A 24,419-nucleotide genomic window follows, 5' to 3' on the forward strand; every position below is an offset into this window, starting at 1 on the left:
CCGGCGGTAACCAGGCGGTTTTACCGCCGCGGTTACCGCCGGACTCGTAATGAGGCCCAGTGTTTATGGGACTCCATGGGAATGGGGATTAACAGAATTCCACCTCCGGAATTACTGGGTCATAATGCCCCCGTGATTCCGGCAATCACGGAGGCGGAATGGTAATACAAGTCCAGCGGTAACCGTGCCGGAATTTCCGGCACGGTTACCGCTGGATTCGTAATGAGGCCCATGTGCCAACGCAAATATCACGTACCAAGCATTTTTTTAAGTGGTCTGCAATGATTGGAAATGTGTGTGTCTTTTCGAAAATGTTCAGCATACTTCCCTACATGCTAAAACCTGAAATTTTGCATGTGGGTAGATTCCATGGTGCAGACAATGTAAAGAGTATAAAATATAAATATACCTTTGTCAAACTTTTTTTTGGAGGTGCCGGAGGGGGAATTTGTGGATATGTGTGTGTGTCTGTCCAAAATGTTTAGCATAATTCCCAACATGCTACAGACCTGTCATTTGGCATGTGGGTAGGTTCCATGGTGTAGACAATGTAAAAAGTATAAAATATAAAAATATCTTTGTCTAATTTTTTCTTTTTTACTAGGCAATACCGTGCGCGGGTACAACTGCTAGTAAGAGATAAAGCATTCTCAACCAGAAGTCAAAAGGGTTTTTGCAAATCACCTAAGAGTTCCCTCAGCTTAGAAAGGCACTCACTTTGCCCACGTGCCTTTGTATGGTCGTTGAACTTCTCTGTAACTTGCTATTTCCTCATAATTTATGCTTGGGGGGGGGTTACCCCATATCAAATACAATTATGGATACATTATTTGCCATATATTCAACACAAAGGTTTTCTTAATGACCTGATAGTTAAAAGAAAAACGGTGTTTTTTCACTTGAGGATGACAAGCAACAGTTTATGATGGCGCTGAGACAATGGGCCTCATTACAAGTCCGGCGGTAATCCACCAGGTGCTACCGGCGTGTTGCCGCCGGACTCGTAACACCGTTTCCGCCACCTGAGATCCTGGTGCCCCTGGGACATTACAAGTCCCGGCAGCCTGGGTTATCAGGCGGCTGAAAGTGCAAGTCCCTATTCCCATAGAGCTCTATAGGATATTGCTATCCTCCCAAGATGATCATTATCTGTGTTCAATTGTATGGAGAAGGAACAGTGAGCTATGTTACACTGTAAGTGATATTTCTTTTTTGTAGTTTTGTGCAAATATTGTTTTACAGCTGAAATGACTGTTTCAAAGAAGACGAAAGAGATGCCATTTCAAGGCGGTTCCTTTTTAAGGACCATCGCGTGTGCTCTGATTTACTTTGCAATAAATGTGATGGATTCGCAGAGGAACGTTCAGCAAGCCCAATCCTCTTCAGAAGGATATCACAGGAGAGAAAGATTCTGAGCAATGGAGACTGTGAGGCATGCACAACATTTTAAAAAAAAAGATGCAAGTATTTATAAAGCGCAAGCTATGGTCCCCAAGGGCATCTAGGCGCTAGTGACTGGGATAAACCGGAGGCCAGCTCACACGAGCCTTACAAAAAGGCTGACCCTCTCTATTCAGATAGGTCTTGAGCACTTTACGGAAGCTAAAAAGATCTGGAATCTCACATACTCATTGTAGACAGACACAGATGGAGAAGCCAGAATAACTTCAGAACTGAGAGCAGCCGGTGGAATATAAAAACATAATATGACTCAGGGTGTTTACACACACACATACATACATGTACGGACCGACACACACACACACACACACACACACATTTGGAATTCACAATAGCTATCATAAATAGGTAGAGTTATGAAATAATGACTTCCACGACAGCCAAGTAAAAGGCAACAAATATTGATGTTTATTTCTTTGGCAAACCTAATTTGGTGGGATTAATAATTGATAACCTGGGACTTTAGCTGGTCAATGGACAGACAAGTTCTGACTGAAATAGAGTGATCAGAAGTTAAAGACAATCTAAAATGATATCTGATTAATCATGCTGTAAATGTGATAAGGTAAATGCTTTGCAACAAAGGAAGAAAGTCAGTGTGTAAACTGATGAAAGAAGTTAATGTAAAACGAATGGCTAGCATATGAAGTAATCAAAAAAACAGACAGGGAAAAGCTATTTGTAGAACACTAGGCTTCTCCACCATTATAAACAGTATCAAGCGATAACACACACACAATGTATGCAGAAGAGAAAAGTGAGTTGTATTAAACCATTTAACCAATTGACGTGTGTAAATCCGATGTAGGCTAAAAAAAAAAAGAAAAGGCTGATACTGACCCTAAACGGAAGCACACCCCATCCCTGTAAGGGGGTGCTGTCCCTAGATCAACTGTGCTCTAGACACACCTATCGCGCACCATGTTTTGGCCACACGGCATTGCCTGTGAATAAAGTAATCTAAATTACACAAATCCCCCTTTGGAATGTTCTGACTTGGGTGAATGGTGACCTCTTGGTTTCCAACTGCGGTCTAGTCAGTGCTTTAACAGTGAACACAATACATTGTTTAGTGGAGGGAAAGATTTTCTTCCCTTTTCTTTTAGATAGGCGGCACAGCACAGTTAATCTAGGGACAGCACCCCCTTAGAGGGATAGGGTGTGCTTCCGTTTAGGGTCAGCATCAGCCTTTTTCTTTAGCCTACACTGGCTTTACACAGGTCGATTGGTCAAATGTTTTAACTCACACTTGTGTGTGTGTTATCGTAGCTTATGAAGTATACTTTGTCTTAAAAGTGTTTTTATATTTGGAGCAGGCTGGTTTTTAACGTTTTTTTCACCATTTAAGATCAAATATATTCCAGATCTTGTGCTGGTATGAGTGAAACTTGGAGGAGTGTGTGGTTCCAGTTGAAAAAGATACGTATTTTGGATGACTCAACAACAATTCTGTCTCCAGCTCTACCTTTGTTTTACAAAGGTAGTCCAGGAAGTCTGAGCACATAAAAGAAACAAGACATGTATAAGCACATTTTATCACTCATAGGTACATGAAAGAGACCTACATGAAAGAAACCCTTCCACGTTCATCAATTGGATGGACACATGATAATGCAGTCAAATGTGAGAGGGAGAAAGTGGAAACAAGAGGGAGCACAGGGGGGCTCGAGTAGTGGCAAGGAGGTGAGCCAAGGGTGATCTTAAGAAGCGAGGTGGAGGGAGGGGAGTGAGATGAGCAGATAGCTAGGGTGGGGCAAGTCCATGGATAGCTTTGAAGATGATAGGAAACTTATACTTAGCTCTTTGTTTCATACATAGCCAGCCAATCTGGCGACGGGCAGAGGAGGTAGAGGTAAAGCGAGAAAGGTTGAAGAGTGTGCAGAACGCAAAGTTGATGACTTTTTCCAGAGGTGAAAAAGCGTAGTTGGGAAGGCCATAGAGGAGTCGGATCTGGAAAGGACTAAAGACAAGATTAGCTGTATTGAAAAGAAGGGATCTATGTCCGAAGGCCGTGCACAAAAGGTTGCACCCAGGCTTGCAGAACAAAATGCTGCATTGCAAGGTGCGGCCTTTTGTGTGCGGCCCTCTCCAGCTCAACGTTGGGGGTCCACCCTGAGCCCCAACCACTCTGTGGCACCGGACTTCTGGCTGCGCTCTCTAGATGGCAAATGGAAATGAAGGAGATGACAGATTTTTCTGAAATTGAGGTGGTTGAGTCTTGCTGCAGTGACAGATTTGGAGATGAAGAGCGAGAAGTTGTGAGATGGGCCGAAAGTGATACCAAGGTTACGAGCGGAAGCAGAGTAAGGAAAGTAGTCAGGAGAGAAGAGAAGAAGAGGGGGAGAGGAAGGGATAGTCTGTTTGGCTGTGAAGTAGAGAACATCAGTCTTAGTGGAGTTGAGTATGAAAGAGTGATATTCTGTCCAATATTTGATGGCAGAGAGGCAATAGGACAACAGTTTGTTGGATTAGGAGAGGAAAGGAAGAGAAGATCTGCATGTTGCCAGCAAAGAGTTGACAGGAGAAGCCGTAAGAGCTGATCACAGGACTAATAGCTGAAGTATAGAGAGTGAAGAGAAGCGGATCAAGGACAGACCTTTGGAGAACTCAAACAGTAAAGGGGTGATTGGAGAGGCAAGGCTGCTCCAGGACAATGGAAATTGTCTAGGATCAAGGTATGAAGCAAACCAACCAAGGGCCTTATCTCTGATGCCAAGGAGAGATAATGTAGAGAGAGGATCTGAATGGTCAACAGTATCAGGCACAGCAGAGATGTCTAGAAGAATAAAAATTGATTAAAGTTTTTAATGACGTGTAGACGAGATGAAGTTGCTGACACTGAGGAGAGCTGTCTCGGTAGAATGCAGAGGACAGAATCCAGATGATGAGGCTGCTGGAGGTTATCAGTATCAAGGATCTCAGTAAGTCGATTGAATACTGCTTGCTGTAGGATTTTGGAAAAGTGTGGTAGAAGAGAAACATGGCAAAAGTTGGCAGACAGTTAGGATTGACACCAGGATTCGTAAGGAGAGGAATGACAGCAGCTGACATATAGGATGAGGTAAAAGTAGCAATATCAGGAGAGGAGTTGAATGGGAAGTAAGATGTGGAGCAACAATGGGAGCTATGTGCTTCACAATGTAATGCAATATAATGTAAAGTGGTCTTATATATTGCTCTTCTGCCAATAATGTTGGTCTCACTGTGCATAGCTCTATAAAAAAGGAGGGCAGGGTGTGTTAGTCAGACAGTGGGAAGGCAGATGCAAAAACCTCTGGTGTTGATGGATGCAGGTCAGGTTATGATTGCTATCAACTGGCAGGTTAGCCATATGGGCATCTCCTGGATTGTGGAGTGCAACAATTAACAGCATGTGCAGGGAGGTATTGGCATAGTTGACCTAATGCCAACTTGACCTACTCTGATTTGACTGCATCTTTTTGGTCGAATTCGGTAGGTAAATGGTATATTTTAATTAATAAATAGGGGTGTGTTGGGGTAAGAGAATAGGCTGAGGTGTGGAGAATGTGGGGGCAGGGACAGTGAGTCAGTGGGGGCACAGGAAGGGTTAGCCATGAGGAGTGAGTAAAGAATATCATCAGTGTTAGTGGGCACCAAGGAAGACATAGTAACGGGACAGCAGGGTTGGAGTGGTGGAGAAAGGTGAGCAAGAGGAGGGGATGTAAGGCAAGTAGCGAGGGTACTATGAATGGTAGAAATTTAGGAGCAAAGTAGAGAGCAAGATCATTTGCAAAAAGAGCAGTGGAAATGGAAGAGGGTTTAGGAGGTGAGAGAATCGAGTTGAGGGATGTATGGAGGTAACTGGGTTGAGAGAATTGAGACGAAATTAGAAAGAGATAGAAGTCACGTTTGGCAGAGTCAAGAGCCGAGGAGTAGTTTTGAACAGCAGTGAGGTAGGGTTGGAGATCTGAGGAGTGTCTTAACCTTTACCAAGTGCATAGCTTTTTCCACATTGTTATTTTCAGGGTGCGAATGAGAGGTGTAATCCAGGGTCGTGGAGGGGAGGATTTAGAAGTAAATGTGGAACGAGGTTAGGGAGAGGATAAGGGAACATAGAGAGCAGTGTTAAGATTTGGGAAGGCTTCTTCCATGGATGGGACGGTGAATTCAGCATAGGAGGAGAGAGAGTGGTGTAGGTCAGAGAAGTAGTTAGTGAGTTTGGAGGAGGGAAACGTGTGCGTTGTAACAGTCATTTTAGATGGAGAGAGTGAGGATGAAGCAGGGGTGATGATTGAGGCAAAGAAAGACAATAGAGTGATCATAGGGAGAAAGAACGGTGGAGGTATTATAGGTGGAGAGTCGAGAGGAAATGAGGATAAGGTTGAGGGAGTTTCCATTTGAATGAGTGGGCAGAGTGTGGACAGAGGAGAGTGGGTATTTGAGGAGAAGACAGTTAAAGTCAGTAGACAGAGAAGCATAGAGAGAGGGGAGTTTAAAATTACCAATGACAATGAGCTGATTATCGGGAGGGAGAGAATCAATTAGTTGGGAGAGGTGGTCGAAGAACTGACCTACCGGACCAGGTGGTCGATAGAGAGTGATAATATGTATGCTGTAGGGAGCAGTGATTGTGGACATAGTGTAAAACTGTCCTACACCACCACCACTGCCACCACTGCCAGTGAGGCGGGAAGAGTGGGTGAAGGTGTAGGCAGGGTCATGAAGGGCAGGAAGGGTTGCAGAATAAGAGGGAGAGATCCAGGTTTTGGTAAGGGTAAAAAGGTCAAGAGAAGGAGAATGAGAAAGGAAGAAGTCAGAGGTAATGGAGGTTTTATTATAAAGAGCAACAGAAAGAGAGTAAGATGTAGAAGCATAGTGACGTTGAGTCTGAGAAATAGGGAGTTGCTTGGGGCATAGGCGAGAAGAGGAAGTGTAATGAAATCTGGTTTGGAGTAGGTTTTGTGAATGTAGAGAGAAGTGGAGCGGAGGAGGGATGGTGTCGATGAAAAGAGATCATAGGGATGGGAAGAGAGTTGAGATGGTTCTGAGCGGAGGATGGTGCAGAGATAAGAAGAAGGGAAAGGAAGAGATAGCATGAGAATTGCATGGTGGGGGTGAGGCTGATGAGAAGCAATCATGGGTACTTACCCACAGGTAGCAGGACAGAGCAAAGCAGAGGCTCATAGCTAAGAGGCTGAGTTGAAGTAGGCTGGGAGATTGCCCTTTACTTCAATGCCCTTAACTGAATATGCCCATAGGGCGCTATTAGACTACGTTATTGGGCAAATTTACCTTAAGATGACCATCACTTTTTGCTCCAGGAACCCAGTCATGTTATCTGAGACCAGTGCCCCCAATTGGCGGTTAGAATACAGGCAGGTCAATGGGAAACTGGGAGCAGGAGTTGTTGCTGGAGGTAGAAAGACTGTTCAAAGAGGGCAGTTTTGGGGCCAGAGATCACCTCTGCAGCCACTAGATCAATCCTGGATGTTTCTTTTAGATCCCCTGACCTCCGCGGGCAGCATCAGGCAGATGGAAGGAGTGCCTCTGGCGGTATTGTAAAATGTTTTACTTTGATTGCGATTAAAATGCTTTGATAAATGTTAGGTTGACAAATATTTGAGAAAGAAATTCTATACATGTTTTATCTGAAATGCCATTAAATGTATTTTGTTTAATTTAAAGCCTTGTGTCACACCTTCAAATGCGAGAGGTTATCAACATTCCATACATATTACATTACTTTTCAAATAGAAGGCTTTTACACATTTCTAAGAGAACCAAAATAGAAATTAATACAGAAAGATAGCCGAGTTAAAAAAAAGATATTGCCACGGACTATTGAACAATTATTACCTCATAAAGTTTAGAATGGCGTCATTGGGTCTGGTACTAACCATCCACAAATTCCTAATACTTTCTTGTCACATAAATAATTCACACATCAAAGCATCTTTCTGAAATTGAATTGGCAAAAGGAAATGTACCCACTGCCAGTACATGATGCAATCACGTAAATAAAACCTTTGACGATTGCTGTAGGTGTACTATTCTCTTTGTCAATATCAGAAAGTAAGAATTGCATTGATTTTCATTCATGTGATTCCTCCCAACTCGCTCAGACGTGTTTTCACATCGAAATCCAATGTTTAACTCATTCAGTAGCTGCTTATAAACAAAGAAAACAGATGATCGTTGTAGACCTTTGTGTCAATGGGCATAACACATCCACACATTGGTTTAGCTGCTGATAATTCCATGGGTTTGGCAAACCATGCCTGCCCACAGAGGTTCATATATACCTAAGAAGGAACTGGTGTTAGGTGGTAACCATTTTATTTCATCAAGACGGTCGGGCAAGTTTCAACCTTCTGCTGTAGATGTAGGTTAAATATCAGACTACCTACTCTTTTCTCCTGAACTAGGAAAGGTTTGGATTGGGATTTTAATTAGGTTTCCAACCCCACGCTTTGAGCAGCATATTTGACATGCTCTGATTGCAGAGCACTTCGATATCAGGAGGTAGAAAAATCATGTCTTGCAGAGTCTATCAGACATCTGCCTTGAAATCTAGCCCACAAGATATGCCACAGAAGCAGATATCCTATAGGCCAGGACGATGTTCAACCAAAAGGTTTCAACACTTTGGGAACCAGACTACGCGACTGGCTGGGAGGTGCAGGCAGCCTGCATGATATAATAGAATGTTTTCTTCTCTTTAGACCATCAGATAGTGTAGAATGCGGGCTCCAACCACTAACAGAAGCCTCCACGCTATGCTTCTCCTTTATGCAGCTTGCTAGCCATTGAGCAAGCTTAGAATGGAGGCTCTGACCAAAGTTTCCCTTTGTGATATGTACACGCTGGGCTCTGAGCAAGGTGACAATGACGCGCTGAGCCACAGGAAGCCCCAGATGAGGATTCCCTTTTCTCCCCCTGCACATGCTCCAATAGCCTCGGAGCACCTATCTCCCGGCTGCGTGCTTGGTGACCTGGTGAGAGGTCCTCGCTTTCGACTAGGGATCACAAACTTGGGTGGCAGTCACTTACCACATAATAGAGCACTCGGGTGTGGGCTGTAATACTTAATATTAAGGTGAAGAAATAATGAAGCATATGAGTTCAAAGAAAATAATTATCTCACCGCAGCAAGCGTGCCAGTTAGCCACCTGTTAACCAGTCACACCATAACTACTATGGAAAGCAAAGCATTCAGCTGGGCCAATGAGAGCAATCATGCTTGAATGTGCCACTAATATACACCTTTGAGAATGTTCTACACACACTAGTCTAATACAACATGTTAAATGATATTAGGCGTTTAGAGGAACCGGAAAGCTGTGCAAATGAAGCCTGCATGATACTAGTTATTGTTTTATCATCCTATTGGTTGGCTTTATGATAGTTCATAGGTCAACCACCAGAAACGTATCCACATTTCTTTCCTAACAGCGAAACATCAACTGCAGGCCTTATTCTTTCGCATGGCTTTATAGAGCTTAATGTGCAAACTTGGAAGGTCATAAATCACTTCCAGGTCAAACAGAGTCTGGAATCGGTCCACAAATGTGTTTTCCCTGTCCAGCCTGAACTTCATGGCCCAGAGTATGACCGTGCTATCCTGGCACAAATGATCGAATGTCATCAGGAGCTCCTCCAGGAAGGGGTGGCAGTAGACCACATCGGCCGCTATGATGTAGTCAAAGTGGAGGGAGAAACGGGGAAAGTTCTTCTCCATGTCCACACCCCAGGTGAGCTCCTTCACCTGCGGTGTATACTTGCACTTCTGCTTCGTATTCCGGGACACGTTGTGTTGTAAATTTCCAAGCAGATCTGGCAAGTCCGTGGCTATCACTCGTGCACCTGAAACAGGAGAGAAAATGTAAGACCCTCTGTCCGTCACCTCCATGAAATGGGGCATAGGCCGGCTATTACACGGTTAAATAGTTACTTTCCCAATTAATTTCTCTTAGTTGGCTGGGTTAATTCTCACATAACAACTCTGCATTTGAAAATGTAAAAAATGACATGCATACTGAGTAACACAAGAGGAAGTGTGTTTTTGTAATGTCTATAAAATAATGCTTGTAAGTGTTATTTAGATCAACATAGACTTGAATGCCGCAAAACCAAAACTATTTTAAAAGGAACAAGATTAGACATATCACAACGTATGTACAGTGCTCTTAATGTAGATAGATTAATAATCAAGTATATATACATAGTTAGTATGATAAACTACAATTAGTCATACTCTTTAAACGAAGATTTTTAATTAAAACCAAAAGAAAGCTCTTATTGCGTTTAAAATGGAAAGAGAGTCATGGCACATCAAGAGCTGTTTCCACTCTAGCTCTGCTAAGGAGAGTGAGACACCCACACCTACCTGGACCCTAACGGACAAGAGAGCAGCAGTGGGCAGCCTGGTGAAAAAGATAAGTCAAGTCATTCACAGTGAAGACCCAAAGGGGGCCCAGTAAACAGTGACATGCACGGATAGCTTCTCTGCGATACATGTGTTGTGAAAAGAGACTGGTGCTACATGTTGACTCCAGCTATTTTGATAATGCCCCATAGTAGCATTTAGCGCATTTCCAAGCGCTCCTCGTGCTATAAGATACGGTAAACGAAGTTCAGCGAGATGCGCTTGGCTTGCAGAGGATCAAACACATTGTACAAGGAAGCTGCAATTAGAACCTTGGTCTCCCAAATTCATCGTTGACAACTTAGACATGAAACGTATAGTTTGACTTAAAGCACAAACCTAATGTAGCGCAAACTAATCTCAGTGCTATTCTTCCTCTAAGCTTACTGGCGGAGAGAGATTCCTACAAGGGCTACATGTTGCTGGTGTTCTCATTCACCTATTGTCGGATCTTTCCTGCAAGTTGCTGGCAGGTGCTCAGATTTCAGTTGCATTATAGCACATGTATGTGTTTCATACATACTATGGCACTGTCTCTCACTCATTGCTTGAAATTATTTTACTTTTGTAAGGGCGTCTTGAATAAAGGCGTGTTTAAAAAAAACATGCAACATACTGAAACCAAGCAGTACAGGTGACAGGGCATAGACTATACATAGAACTGTAGGTGGGTAACTAACAACAACAGGGATATCTGTTCAACCGAGGGTGACTGAGTGCCATCTGATAAAGTGCGAGGGCGAAGCTCAAGTTCCCCAGGACCATGGGGTAAAACTGCACCTTGTCATGCAGAGTAGCCCCTGCCACTCCATTTTCCACCCCTCTTTTGTCCCAAGGGACAAACATTGCAGTGGTTGGAGTGAGTAGGCATGAGGGAAATATGTGCAACCTGGATGATAACTCCCCCCTTACTCAGCAAACCTCTCTCCCCCCTTACTCAGCAAACTGCTCTTCCCCAACACCAATCTCGCCTGGCCTCCTGCCACCGTCTCTCTACTCCCTCATGTTTGCTCCCTCGCTCAAAAAAACAGATCCACCAGCTATACTGCCAGCCTCTCCAATAGTTGCCCTCCGGCAAAAGCAAATCAAACTCAGCTCCTAACCCCCTTTCCCACCGCCCTTATGTTTCCTTTTCATAAAAAAAACAACAAATACCAAGCGTCCTGGCATCCTGCGCAACCACCCTTCTGCTTGTGCACCAACCAAGAAGCAACACATCAACTGGAATCCTGGCATTAGATTCTCCGCCCCTTCCCTCCCACCACATCTCCCCAAGATTTCACGAGCAGCAAGCCTGTCAGTTTTACATAGCTGCGGTTCCCCCTTTATAACAAGCATGGCGCTGACATTGGAGTATAGCTTCGGCTCTGTAAAACTTGCAGGTTTGCACCTCCTGCACTGTTGGGGAAAAAGGATTCACATACGTTTAGGAAAGACACAGGGAGACATTTTTGCCGGTATCCGCTGGGTAATTTCCGGAGGGTTCCCGGCAAACTGACCTACCGTTTCCGGCGCCTGATATTCCAGGTGGCCTAAAGGGCAATACAACCCCATTCCATGGAGTTCCAAAGGACCCCAAGGTGGGAATTGCTGGTATTACCGGCACTGGTAATACCAGCAGTTTTTTGCCAATGGGGGTCTGATTTACATCCAGCCAAAGAAATCTGAGACCCTGCCACCGCGCTCCCCCACTGGCAAACCTGTATTTTTGCAGTGCGGGAAAAGTGTCAGTAACAGAATTACTGCCACCTTTCCAGCACTGCATAAGTTATAATGACCGCTACGCGGTCTTCTCTGCCCCCATTGTAAATAAGTAAACCCTGGCAGGCAGAAACATGCTGCTCTTCCATGTTGTGAAATCAGAACAGTGAAATATGACTTTTATATTTCACTGCCGTGCCTTCCTAGCAGCAGGATACAGCATTTGAAAATGTGTTTATGTGCTAATGGGGAAATACCAAGAATGTTTGTTCCTCTTTAACGAATAAAGCTGACATTGGCCAGACTTGCATTTTTTGTGCTCTCCTTCAGAATAATAAGGAAATTGAGAGAACATTATTTTTTTCATGAAAAACTTGTGAATGGCTTAAACCTTTCAGGCAGACATCATGCATCAGTGTAATATGCCTTTGTGTTAGGATATGTTCAGCTACTCTTGAGATTTATTTATATATCTATTTATTGTTTGCTTTTTAGGCGCTTATGCATCAAGTAAAACACTGTTTCAAAGTACCCACAGGGCAACTAGGAGGGGCATGGGGATGAGAAACATTAAAATACATAAATCTTAAATACAGTAAGTGCAGAAGGGAGGGGAAATTGGATAGGTGTTGGGGTGCTCATGGGTGAGCAACAGGTGACGTGCAATGTATGGTAAGTGCGAGCCTCCAGGGTGGAGGGTGTGCCGAGGCAAGTGCTGAGGATAGACAGAAGCTGGGGACGATTCGGCGAGGGAGGTCAGGGCACCAAACAAGCAACTGCATCTATGAGATTAGCAGAGGAGAGAGGGGGGAGGGGAGGAAGAGGTAAAGAGGAAAGTCTTGAGGAGCTTCCGGAATTTAAGAAAGTCCTGCTCAAGACGAAGAGGGCGGGGGAGGCTATTCCAAAGAAGGGAGCCAGCTGAGGAAAGCGGTGCAGCCCCCGCCCGCTGTTTAGCAAAAAGCTTTGCACACAGAGTTGGTGCCAGAAGAGCGTAGAGGTCTAGAGTGGGAATATTTAGTAAGAGAGAATTGCAGATAGTGTGGTCCCCAGCCCCAGACAGCCTTGTGGATGATACAGAGGGATTTGAATTTGATCTGTGAAGCAACCGGGATCCAGTGAAGACTTTTCAGGGCAGGAGAGATGCGGTCCGTGGGCTTGAGGCCAAGGATAAGCCTTGCTTCCCTGTTCTGGATTAGCTGGAGGTGTCAGAGAGTGGAAGAAGGTAGATTGAGGCAGAGGCTATTGCAATAGTCAAGCCTAGAGAGAACAAGGGCTCAGTTAACATTGAGCTTCTGGCGGAAGGTGACAAAAGGTAGAATTCCTTTGAGAAGGAAGTTATAAGGCTCTATAGAGACATGGACCAGTCCTTTGCCAAGAATAGCCATATTCATATAATTTTTTTTAAACGATATTTTTTATCACAAAATATATTAAGCTTTGCTGATAAGGCCCCAAGATGTTTTAATTTTGTACCTATGAAGTGTAATTTGACTCTAGAGAGTGCAATTTCTGCCATTTGACCTCACATATGGCTTGCCACCTGCTTGTTTCGATTCACAATGATAGGATGAGCAACGATTTAAAAACAAACTCCCATAACAATATAACAATGTACTTTTATTTAGGCATTTTCGCAGGGTAAACAATTTTGGCGACCTTTCAAATTTCAAAAGGAATGTCATCTATTTTCTGTTAAGATGTGTACACATGCACTTCTCCAGCGCCACTCTGAAAATCATTCACAGCGCACACAGTTGGCATCTTCTCAGCGCACACAGTTGGCATCTTCTCAAGCGCTTACACAAGCCACAGCAGCCACCTGCCATTTCCTGACTCTGTTAAGCAAGATACATGTTACTAACTAGTCTGGTCTGGCCGGGCCCTATTTACATTACACCCACTATACTAGTATGACTCTACAAACCTTTTTTTCCTTGAAGAGCTTTGTGCAGGAATACTTCCTGGTCAGCCTCTGATAGGTTAGCAGTGCTAAAAGTACCCTGTAATGGGCGAGCAATATTGCAATATCATATGCATGGCCTGCAAGGGATTATGGGTATGAACGTATGCCTGGACCCCTTCATGAATTAGATTAAGGCAATAGTTATTCAGAAATCTACAATGCTTTTCAGGCAATCGGATTAACGTCCAAGTTTTCAGAGATGGGTAGTGCATACATTTAAAAGAAATGCTATGGCAAATCAGATCTCTCATACAAATAAATGACTTCACTGAACACTTGTATAATGATAACCAACAAAATAAGGAGCAGGGGATGTTGCAAAGAACATTGTTTGTTCTGAAAAATAAGTGTGTGTGTGCGCAGACTCTGTAATTTTCTAAAATAGCCCATAACTGCAAGGTAAGGCTTTAAATATTTTTGTCATGTATTGTGGGTATGAAAATACCACAGTGAGTGTTTTATTGCTACAATCCCCAGAGGAACCTACCTCACTTGACACTGAGCACTGTCAGCTAGCATCAGAGGCCAGCAAAGGAGGGCATTCCTTACAGCTGAAGGAAACATTTCATAATCCAAGTTAGACCTTTTGTCAGTACAGCACAGTGATAGGAACATGAGTTCTGTTGGCATTGAAGGACAGCAGCCTCTAGTAACAGTCTAGGAAAATGCACCGTCTATTTTTTGTTGGTGCTCGCGGCATAGCACTTTTCAACATAATAGAGTATTCTATTCGGATCAGTAGCATAGGATCAATGTTGTTTAATTGTTAACAGGAAAATTCAGAAGAGGGACCCCAAGTTACATGCAAGCCTATGTGACAGGTTTAAAACAGGCTCCTCAAGGAACCGCAGAACCCCTCTCATGTTTACTTGTGTTCAGGCTGGGGTGAGGAAGGGTAGGCAAAACAACTACTAGATACATTAAATACCCAGTCATTTCTTTTTCTATGACAGGGTTGCAAGCAGGGCCCTGATAAGATGCTAGTCCACATGCTGGAAGTTTAGAGTCAAATGATTTGCCAAGAGTAATAGAGTAATTTGAATTGCCAATGGGGGCACTTTCCGGGCAAATGGAAATATAGTTCAGCTGTAGAACAGTTATCTTTTTGAAATCCAAATAGTGTCCACATAATTATTCAGGCTTATTATGTTTTCTCTTAAAGTTCCTTTCAGACCAGCATTAGTTTGTTTGTTGTATTATTTATAATGCGCGCCAGTCCCGAGGGTATTAGGGTGCAAAAAGCAGCAAGAAAATGTTCAACTTTGGTTACATTGCTATGCAGTTATATACATATATATACAATTTATGTACAAACAGAATACAAGCAGAAAGGGAGCAGACGAGGCATGGGGTAGTCAAAATGTTAGCAGTCGTTTTCCTTGATCCAGTGGATGAGATTGTGCCTAAAGTGTGGGTATGATTGATCTACCCTTAAGGCGGGGGGGAAGGAAGTGCCAGTGTTGGGCGCCTTTTACCGGGTGGCTACTTCCTCCAGTTTTAGCACGTTTGAATCTAGACACCGTCAGCAGGTTAGATTTGGCAGTTCTAGTAGGGTGGTTGGAGGACTGTCTCTTGAATGTGTCTATGAGGTATTGTGGGGCAGCGTTATTGAGGAATTTGTGTGTGAGAGAGGCTACTTTTAGTGAGATTGTATCCTTTGTGGTGAGCCAGTTGTTTGATCTCCCTATGTCAGAGATATGGGCTTTTTTGGGGAGACTCAATGCTGCTCTGAGAGCAATATTTTGTAGAATCTGGATTTTGTTAGTGATATATATGTTACACCCTAGGTATAGGGCGTTGCAATTATACTGTTTTGATAAAATTAAGGCTCTTGCCAGGATGGTGCAGCTGTTGGTGGAGAGGAAGGGCTTGGCTGCTCTGATTAGTTTGCATGTGTAGGCGGTAGAGGAGGCCATGGAGTTGACCTGCCTGTTGAAGGTAAGGGTGGCGTCTAGGTAGAAGCCTAAAGATTTGACTTCTTTAGCTACTTTGATGGTGTTACCGTCTATGATAAAGTTGGTATAGTTGTGGCCAAGTTTGTTGATGTTGGAGGAGTTGCCAAGGATTATAAGCTCTGTTTTATCATCATTCAGGCATAGACCATGAGAGGCCATCCATGCCTGGATGATGAGATACACTCTGTTCACCAAGGCCAAATCCTTGTCGTAGTCTCCCGTCAATGGTATGAGGATCTGGGTATCATCGGCATAGTTAGTGTAGGTGATACCAAGACCATCGAGATCATCAAAAAGGGGCTTTGTGAACATGGTGTACAGGGTTGGGGAGACACATGATTCCTGGGGCACTCCGCAGGTAATGGGTATGGGGTCGGCGGACGCTGAAGTTGAGAAGACGCGCATGGTCCTGTTGTTTAGGAATGATTGTATCCAACATATCGCTTCTTGCGAGAAGTGAACGGCTGAGTCCAACTGGTTACAAAGGATTTTTTTGTCTACTAAATCAAATGCCGCTGATAAGTCAAGGAGTAGTAGTAGAGCAGCTTTGCCATTGTCTCTAGGTATGTCAGTGTGTGCCTTAAGGTCGATTAGCGCTGTCTCAGTCCCGTTTTGGGGTCTGAAACCGGACTGGCGGACTCCTAGGAGGTGGTTTTGTTCTAAGTATTGTTGTATTTGGAGGTATGCTGCCTTGTCTAGAATTTTGAGTAGGAAGCGGACTGTGGTAATGGGTCTGTAATTAGTGGGTATGGATGGGTCCAGTGTTTGCTTTTTGAGTAATGGGAGAACTCAAGACTCTGAGGTTGCTGGGGGTGGTGCCGGTGGCGAAAGAGGAGTTGACAAGCTTCGAGATAAATGGTAATAGGTCTCTGGCTGCATCCTTTATGATTTGGGCTGGGCATGGATCACCTTGGCAGTTCCAGCGTTTGAGAGTGAGTATGATTTTTTCAACTTCTAAGATGGTTACTTTAGAGAAGTTAAAGCGGTGTGAGGGTTTTTGTGAGGGTTTTAAAGTGGGCGGTGATGTGCTGGCTGCAGGGGTTGGGTGGTGAAGGGTTTCCTTTTTGTTAGCAATCTTGACTTAGAGGGCAGCTACTTTATTGGAGAGGGAATTTTGGATGCTGGTGCACCAAGTTTTATCCTTCACGCAGGTACTTCAATTGGCTTGAGAGATTCTCTGGTTGTAGGAGTTTTGCTTAGCTAGTAGGATTTCTTTCTTATAAAGATAGGTTAGCTTACTAAGGTTAGTCTTGTTGACATCCGTAGGAGATTGTCTCCATTTCTGTTCACTTTTCCGTTTTTCAAGTCTAAGTGATTTCAGGTACAGTGAGAACCAAGTGTTCAAGTGCCTTTTGTGTTTGCTCTTCCTCTAAGTTTGAGTGGGGCTATGGAGTCTAGAGCTGAGATCATTATTTTGTTATATTCATCGACAGGTGAGGGGATCAGTGGATTCTGAGAGTGAGTTCAAGGTTGGTAGAATGAGAGGGACATGTTTTTCAGCCGTAATATTTCTTTTGTTCCTGGTGGAAATGGCGGGGGCCAGTGGGTTGTTCGGTCGAGTAGGTGATATGGCCCCAAGAGAGAATGTTATGAGGTAGTGATCAGACCATGGTTGATGAGAAATGAGGTAATGGAGGCCTGGCAGTTATAGTCAGCTACCCAGTCAAGAGTTCTCCCTTTGTTATGGGTAGGTAGAGTCACTTTTTGATTGAAACCTAGTTCAGTGTTGTGAAAGCTCTTTCCTGTGCCACTGCTCTGCTGGTATGGATACAAAACATTACTGGAACTTTGAGGGTGGAAGACGCAGATAGACTCCTATGTGTCCATGATTTCCTTTTATTTATTTTTTGTTTTTTTGTAATCCTAACGTTCATTGTCTGCACTATTTGCCTGTTATGGAGTAATCGTGTCTGGTATGCCTTTTTGGGGGGGAGAGAGAAGGAGAAGGTGATGTGTGGTACTCTCCCTGTGCCTCCATCCCCTGGTGAGAAGCAATCATAAAAACTGGGCCACGTATGCAGCAGTGACCCAGTGGTATCCGTAATACGAGGACTGAGCACCCAGTACAGTCCGGACACCCACGGCCCCTGTCAGCATTTTGGCCCTCCCAAGGGCTAGGTGGGCCCAGAAGAAAAAAGCATGGCTACATGTGCAGTGTGGCCCAGGTGAAGAACAGATTGCCTGGCCAGGACTGATTGAGCTGGGTGGCACAGGCCCATGCAGCGCAGCCGTGCCCCTGCCATCCCACCACTGGAGAGGTCCCAGAAGATCAATGGACGGAGGGCCACTGGTACATCTGGCCCACCCAATGCCAGGTGAGCGGGCCAGTGACGATCAGAAGTCATGGTCCAACAAGGACACAGCAGCCCATGTGAAGGTCTCCAGCACAGATGCTGTGTCCTCGCCAAAGATCGAAGGAAAATTGATGGGCCCAGTGCTGCACACGTGCAGAGACAGGAGGGAGCACCGTGCCACTAAACTCTCAGAGGCGGGAATGGAATGAAAAAGGGAATGCCCACCAGGCATGGTGGTGAGGGAGTCAGCCCCCACTTTTATAGGATTGCCATGAAGATGAACAAGTCCCCCCAGGCGGCTGCAGTGAGTGTGGCACCCTCCAGGGGCACAGTGCTCCACTAAGCAATAACTAAAGCACGGACCCACGCTGCGGTGAAGGCAGTGTCCCACATGCTTTAACTTTAGCAGCATCTGGGTCTTCCAGCCCCTTCTAAGTGGCAGTAAGTGGCAGGAAGTGGCTGGCTCCACCCCAAGGGACAGCAGTATCATCAGCCTGACGCCAAGGTACTGTGTATGCCAGTAATGGCTGAAAGGCGTAATTTGTGGCTGACTGCAACAGGCACACCCATGTATTTAATGCATATGGCGTTTCATGTTTATGGATGTATATATTTTTTCATATGTGTATATTTAATTTATGTGGACATTGTTATTTATTTATAGAGGGGTTGGATAATAGTTTAGAGTTTTAGGGTGTTCGGGTAAGGGGAAAAGGTACCCTGGCATGGGTAGGAAGTAGTGGCGGCCTGCTAGAGGCCACTTAGGGGAATGGTCCACTCACTGAGGCCATCCTCTGGACCCTCATCCTGACTGGGTGGGTCCAGAAAGGAAGAAGGGATCTTTTCCATCAGTTTACGCTAAGGGTCCTTCCATTACCCGGTCCGAGGAGGGGGAGCTGGCTGAGCAGATGCCTACAGGACGAATCTGCCAGGGTAGAGCAAGAAGAAAAAAGGAGTTAATCAAAGGGGTAATAGTTTGTTTAAATGTTGTTTGTTTTAGTGTAAAATTAAAAGGTCTTCCTTTTCAGGCTCGAAAAAAACACCTGGGTGTCCAATATGAAGAGTTTACAACTGTTGAAGGTAAGGACTCACGCGGTATCCCATCACTTTTTACAAAGGGAGTTAAAATTTGCAGATTGCCTTGCACCCCCCCTATGCTTTCCGCTGGTCTGTGGGGAGCGGGTAGCAAGTGGTCCTTCCCTGGGCTAACATTGAAAGACTGTGTGAACATCTCTGCCAGGGCAAGAAGGGTGTAGGCCATGCAGAAGCTGTTCCTGAACTTGCCCAAGGCTCTGTCTCTTTGGTTTCTCATCTTGATCAGTCAAGACTTGAAGTGCTGGTCTTGAAGCAAATCACTGAAGAAACAGTAAGGGAGTGAAGCTGGTTGATGCAACATAAAATAACATTTATGAAATAGGCTTGTTAACGTTGAGGGTAATGCTGAAGGGCAGAGATCAGCTGGAATGATAATCTGAAGAAACCTTTATGTGGCAACATATGGAAAGCAACAGTCAAGGGGCAATGGATGTGTACCGAGGCAGCAAGCAGGCTGGGAATGATATATGTGAAGCATAGTGCATGGGGCAATGTATATGAAATCAAAGTGAGAAGCAGCAGCTAGGCAGCATATATATGACACAAGACTCAAGGAGCAACACAGTGAAATGCACACCCTCAAGGGGCAGTTCATATGGACAAGCAATCAAGGAAAAGTATATGTACGACTCCAACAATGAAACGCCATGCATTTGGAGCACAAAATCAGTGTGCGGTGAAGGGGAAGTATGTATGCAACAAACAACTTATTCTCCTAGCTGCAAACTAGCCCACACCATGGTATCTCCTAAATCATCGGGAGGCAGGTTCGGGATTCTAGAGCACTGGGACCCTTCATCAGTCTGTGAAGCATTACCGTCCATTGCAAATTTAAAGTGAACAACCACGCCAAACCTCATGCCCGTAAAGGGCATATGACCTCATTACGCTGTGGGTCATTGGTGGACCATGCCAGTGCTGGGGAACGGAGAAACCGGGCATAAATTGCCCTTGTGCAAAGAATATATTCTTTTGATGCAGTTTTGAACCAGGGCAATGTTTGGCCTAGACATTTGCCCTAATGCAAAAATGCATCGAAAGCGAAGGTTTTTTGCATTAGGGCAATTTTTGCCTGAGTGTGCACTCACAAGAGTGCAAAGGCTCTGTAACACTGCTCTTAGTTTTTGCTACACGATGCAGACAGTGAAGCCCAAGACAGTTATGGCAGTTGCATGGAATGAGGACAGATATCTGCATCAAAGGACAGGAACGCCATGTCCCTGTTTATCTCACACTAGTTAGCAGGACATGGAAGGTCAACAATTTGGCAAACTCGAGACATGTTCAAGCAGGGGGAAAAAAAAGAGTGTGTTCAGAATGCAAGAACGAAAGGCCCTAATTAGGATTGTCATAGAAGAGGCACCGTGGGAATATAAACTGATCGGAAACCTTTCACTCTGAAGACTCAAATTACTTTTTCGCCGTGACAGAGTTTGCGCCTACTGTAATTAGGTCTTTCTTTCCCAGTTATTTGAGCAGTTATGTATGTGCCCTTTGTCACTTAGACCCACATTAGGGTGTTTGTCTCACAATGTACATACAGATTTGTGTCTCTATGTGTGATTTAACATTGGTTCATACCATTACATTATGACGTGAAAATCAATACCTGCTCCTAGGTATATGGCTTGGAGAGGCATGTGGTAGATGGTACAGATGGGATCAAGTACTACATGCGTACTTTATACATATCTACCACAGTAACTAGATTGATGACAGAGTTGGAGAGATGAGTGACCCTGAAACCGGCGCTACTATTAGCCTTTTGAGCATGTTTTCTGGAAGAGCAATCTGCGGAGTGGACAAATGCAGTGGCAAATGATCATAGTTGGACCACTGGATTTCAAGCCTCTGCTAAGGACAGTGGCACAGCGACGATACTATAATACTGGCAGAATTCTTCAGGCAGTGCTGGAGGTATATGTCCAAAACAATGAGCTATGATCCATATGCTGTAGGGATGGCCCTCTATGGCTCAATGCAGTAATTGGGGTCATGAAGAAGGTGACATTCTGGCCCGGTACGCATTCTTTCACGCAGCCCTTTCGATACCGGCCATTCAGTGTGCCGTGTTCTTCGCAGGTCACTTTTCGACGCGCCCTGTTGGCCGCGGTCAGCTGAGCACAGAAACCGGTCCACACTAGGATAATTATCATCTATCAGGGTATGCCCAAGTCTATGGACCCTACTAAAAGTGGGCTCCATTGAAACACAGTTCTATAAAACCTGGGACCACCTGTCCAGAGTCTTATTTGTATTGAGGATTTCTCCCAGGTTTCTTTTTTGTGGTCAGCCAAATAATCTTCCATTTATAAGTAAGAATACAGTCTAAATCAATTCTTCATGTACAGAACATCGCTTTAATTATACCATCCAATTACATTTACTAAAAACTATGCATGCAATCATGCTCAGGGGTTAGTAAAAAAAGTGTGATAATAGACATCATTGTATTCCATCACATGTTCACAATTTCTATGAGTAAGACCTTGCAAACATCCATTTTTACTGGGTGAAACAGACAGATTATTTGACTGATCACAAAGATACTTGGGAGAAATCCTCAGCACAGATAAGAAGCCGGATGGGTGAGCCTAGGTTTTATAGAATTTTGTCACACCAGAATGGTACTGTTTCCTTAAATATATTGTCTTCCGAGGCACTAATAAATGCAGAATATTTCTGGTATTTGTAATATTGCATTTATAGTAAGAAAATAAAGCTGCACATTGGTTGATGGTGTTGCGGGCTAATTAATATCAACGAACGCACATTTGTGTGACATGTTCACAAACAGGCATATTGTTAACTTTAGCAAACATATCTCCAGAAATAGAGGGGAGCAAAGGGAAACGGCTGGCTAGTTTGGGTGGCAAGGAGTGGGCAGTGCGAGGAAATTAATGGTATGCAAGACTATGGAGAAGAAATACAAAGTGCATAATTGTGAATGTGTTATTCGAAAATAGTAGATTTCACCAATGGACACACATCCATTACAAACACTTCATAAGAATACCGAATGACAAGATATACAAATACAGAATTTGCAAAACATCTCAATCTTTTCCCACTGCAATGTGAAAACGTAGTTTCTGCAAAATTCTGATGAAATATCTGTACTTGAGAGCAAGATTTGGCCATATCTCTCATGATTTCATTGTTTTGGTCCCAGAATATCTCTGATGCACAGCCAATACAGCCGTGCGAGGTGCTGTATGGGCTGTGCTTTTCTGCTGGTGGTCTCCAGGAGTGTTGCTAGGTCTGGAAAAGATCCTGGGCTACGCTAATGTCGGGACTTTCAGGACTCTGGGCTAGCTAGACTTTTGGATGTAGCCACCAAACTTCTATCCGGGGCTACAACCAAAATACCTGGGTCTAGAGCCTCCTCAGCCTCCCCCTGCTCCCTCTGCCCTGCAATGCCTCTGGTTGTCTCCTTGTTATTTGAGAAGACTGCACATGCGTGCTCCCTCTACAGTGTGTGCAAGCAGCTTGGGATGAGAGTAGGCTCACGTGCGCTCAGGCACACATAATTGTCAGCTCGTTGGTGGACCAGTGGTCAGAGCACTTGCCCCTCAAGCAAGGAGCTTGTGTAGCTGTGGGTTTGATCCTCTTCAGCAAAGATTACAAATCATACATTCATTTATTTTCCACACTGTTATTATTAATAATATCTCTGTGCAATAAAAACACCCATTTGCTTCTGCAGTTATTCTTTTTCAGTGGATGATTGGCCAAGACAACCCTGGAGCATCAACACCATGCAGTCAATGCAAAACCCAATTAATGATAATGATGTGTTATTTATAGAGCGCCTTTATCCAAAGGCTTTACGGAGCACATATTTACATACAATATCACCCAACCGAAATTGCTACTCATTTATCGACCTCAGAAGGATGGAAGGCTGAGTTGGCCTTGCCGGGATTCGAACCTGCGACCTGCAGATCACGCTCATATCGCAGCAGCAAGCGCTCAACCCGCAATTAACAGTGTATGAAAGAAATGTGTCTTCCACTGTATTCATATATTGAATGGAATATAGAATAAGGCTTCCATTTCAGTGAATGCTATTTTTTCTGACCATAAGCTCCAAGACCAAGATTCTCAAAAAACAATGCAAAAGAAACCTGCAATTAACAGTGTATGAAAGAAATGTGTCTTCCACTGTATTCATATATTGAATGGGATATAGAATAAGGCTTCCATTTCAGTGAATGCTATTTTTTCGGACCATAATTCTCAAAAAACAATGCAAAAGAAAAGAGTGCAAAAGATGCACTTTTTTCTTTGCGTTACTTTTTGGAAATGCACAGGTCCACTTATTCTAAAAGGTGACCTGCGTATTTCGAGTGGATTATGCCCAGTTGCGTTCTTCGGTGTCAGAAGTGTCATCGGACACTCATGTATAACTGGCTCTCATCACCTATGTGAGTGCTGAGAGCTGTCCCTTAAAGCACTCATCAATGAGAATTGTAAACACACAATTCTAATTTCTATCCCTGTTTAAACCGTGGCTGTCACACTTTAAAGGGATGGTCTAGTAAAAAAATTTTATTTAAAAAATAGATAGGCCACATAAAAAAAAAATACTAGCATCCTCCGTTTTAAAACTTCCTATGTAAAATTTTGAGCTATTCAAGCTCAAAATTCGAAAAAGCAAGCACAGGGGCGCAGCCATTTTGTGAAATGGAGGCCCTCCTGTGCTGGCTTTTGCTTTTGCGGCACTAATGAAGGAAAAGCCAGCCAGCTGTAGTAAACAAAGGCTACCACTGGGTGGCTTTCCCTTCATTAGTGCTGTAGGCGGAGGACGAGGACCGGAGACCAGAGCAGGAAAGCTGCAGCTGAATCTCGGTAAGTGCTATTTATTTTTTTTACAAAAAAAAAGCACTAGCTGCCTTTTTTTTTTCAAAGTTTTCCGGGCTGGAGGAGCCCGGTAAACTTAAAAATAAAACCGCAGCTTTAAAAACGTTGTATTTATGTTTGCGGTCGCTTTTGAAGTGACCGCAAACATAAATACAACGTTATTGTGTTGGAAAACGCTTCGGTTTTTCTTTCCAAGTTTCTCAGGCTCCTCCGGCACGGGGAGCCCGAGAGCCCCAAATGGGAAAGCAGATTTAGGCAGACAACACAGCATTTAGCATTTCCCATTTGGGGCTCTCGGGCTCCCCACGGAGAGCCCGAGAGCCCCAAATGGGAAATCAGCTGCAGGTAGAAACACTACGCGGCATGTAAACATAACCGCGTGTGTTTCTGCCTGCTGTGGCTATCACTTTGGATCTCCGGTGGTCCACTGGGAGCACCGGAGACCCAAAGTGATAGCCACAGCAGGCAGAAACACACGCGGTTGTGTTGGAAAACGCTGCGGTTTTTCTTTCCAAGTTTCTCAGGCTCCTCCGAGCCGGAGGAGCCTGAGAAACTTGGAAAGAAAAACCGCAGCGTTTTCCAACACAATAACGTTGTATTTATGTTTGCGGTCGCTTCAAAAGTGACCGCAAACATAAATACAACGTTTTTAAAGCTGCGGTTTTATTTCTAAGTTTTCCGGGCTCCTCCAGCCCGGAAAA

The 24,419-nt window shown here is 44.2% G+C and overlaps 1 protein-coding gene across 3 annotated transcripts in view; it reads right to left on the minus strand.

Annotated features, from left to right (window-relative positions):
* Positions 1-1,846: 1,846 nt before the first annotated feature.
* LOC138526378 (protein-lysine methyltransferase METTL21E-like) overlaps positions 1,847-24,419 on the minus strand; it is a 208,566-nt gene continuing 185,993 nt past the window's right edge. For all 3 annotated transcript variants that reach the window (XM_069637051.1, XM_069637053.1, XM_069637052.1), the window contains exon 5: positions 1,847-9,285. In XM_069637051.1, coding sequence (XP_069493152.1) covers positions 8,882-9,285 — 404 coding nt within the window. In that variant the 3' untranslated portion in view covers positions 1,847-8,881. The remainder of the gene's footprint in view (positions 9,286-24,419) is intronic.

Source organism: Ambystoma mexicanum, chromosome 7p (assembly GCF_040938575.1).
Source record: "Ambystoma mexicanum isolate Mex_15411 chromosome 7p, UKY_AmexF1_1, whole genome shotgun sequence".
NCBI classification, from domain to species: Eukaryota; Metazoa; Chordata; class Amphibia; order Caudata; family Ambystomatidae; genus Ambystoma; species Ambystoma mexicanum.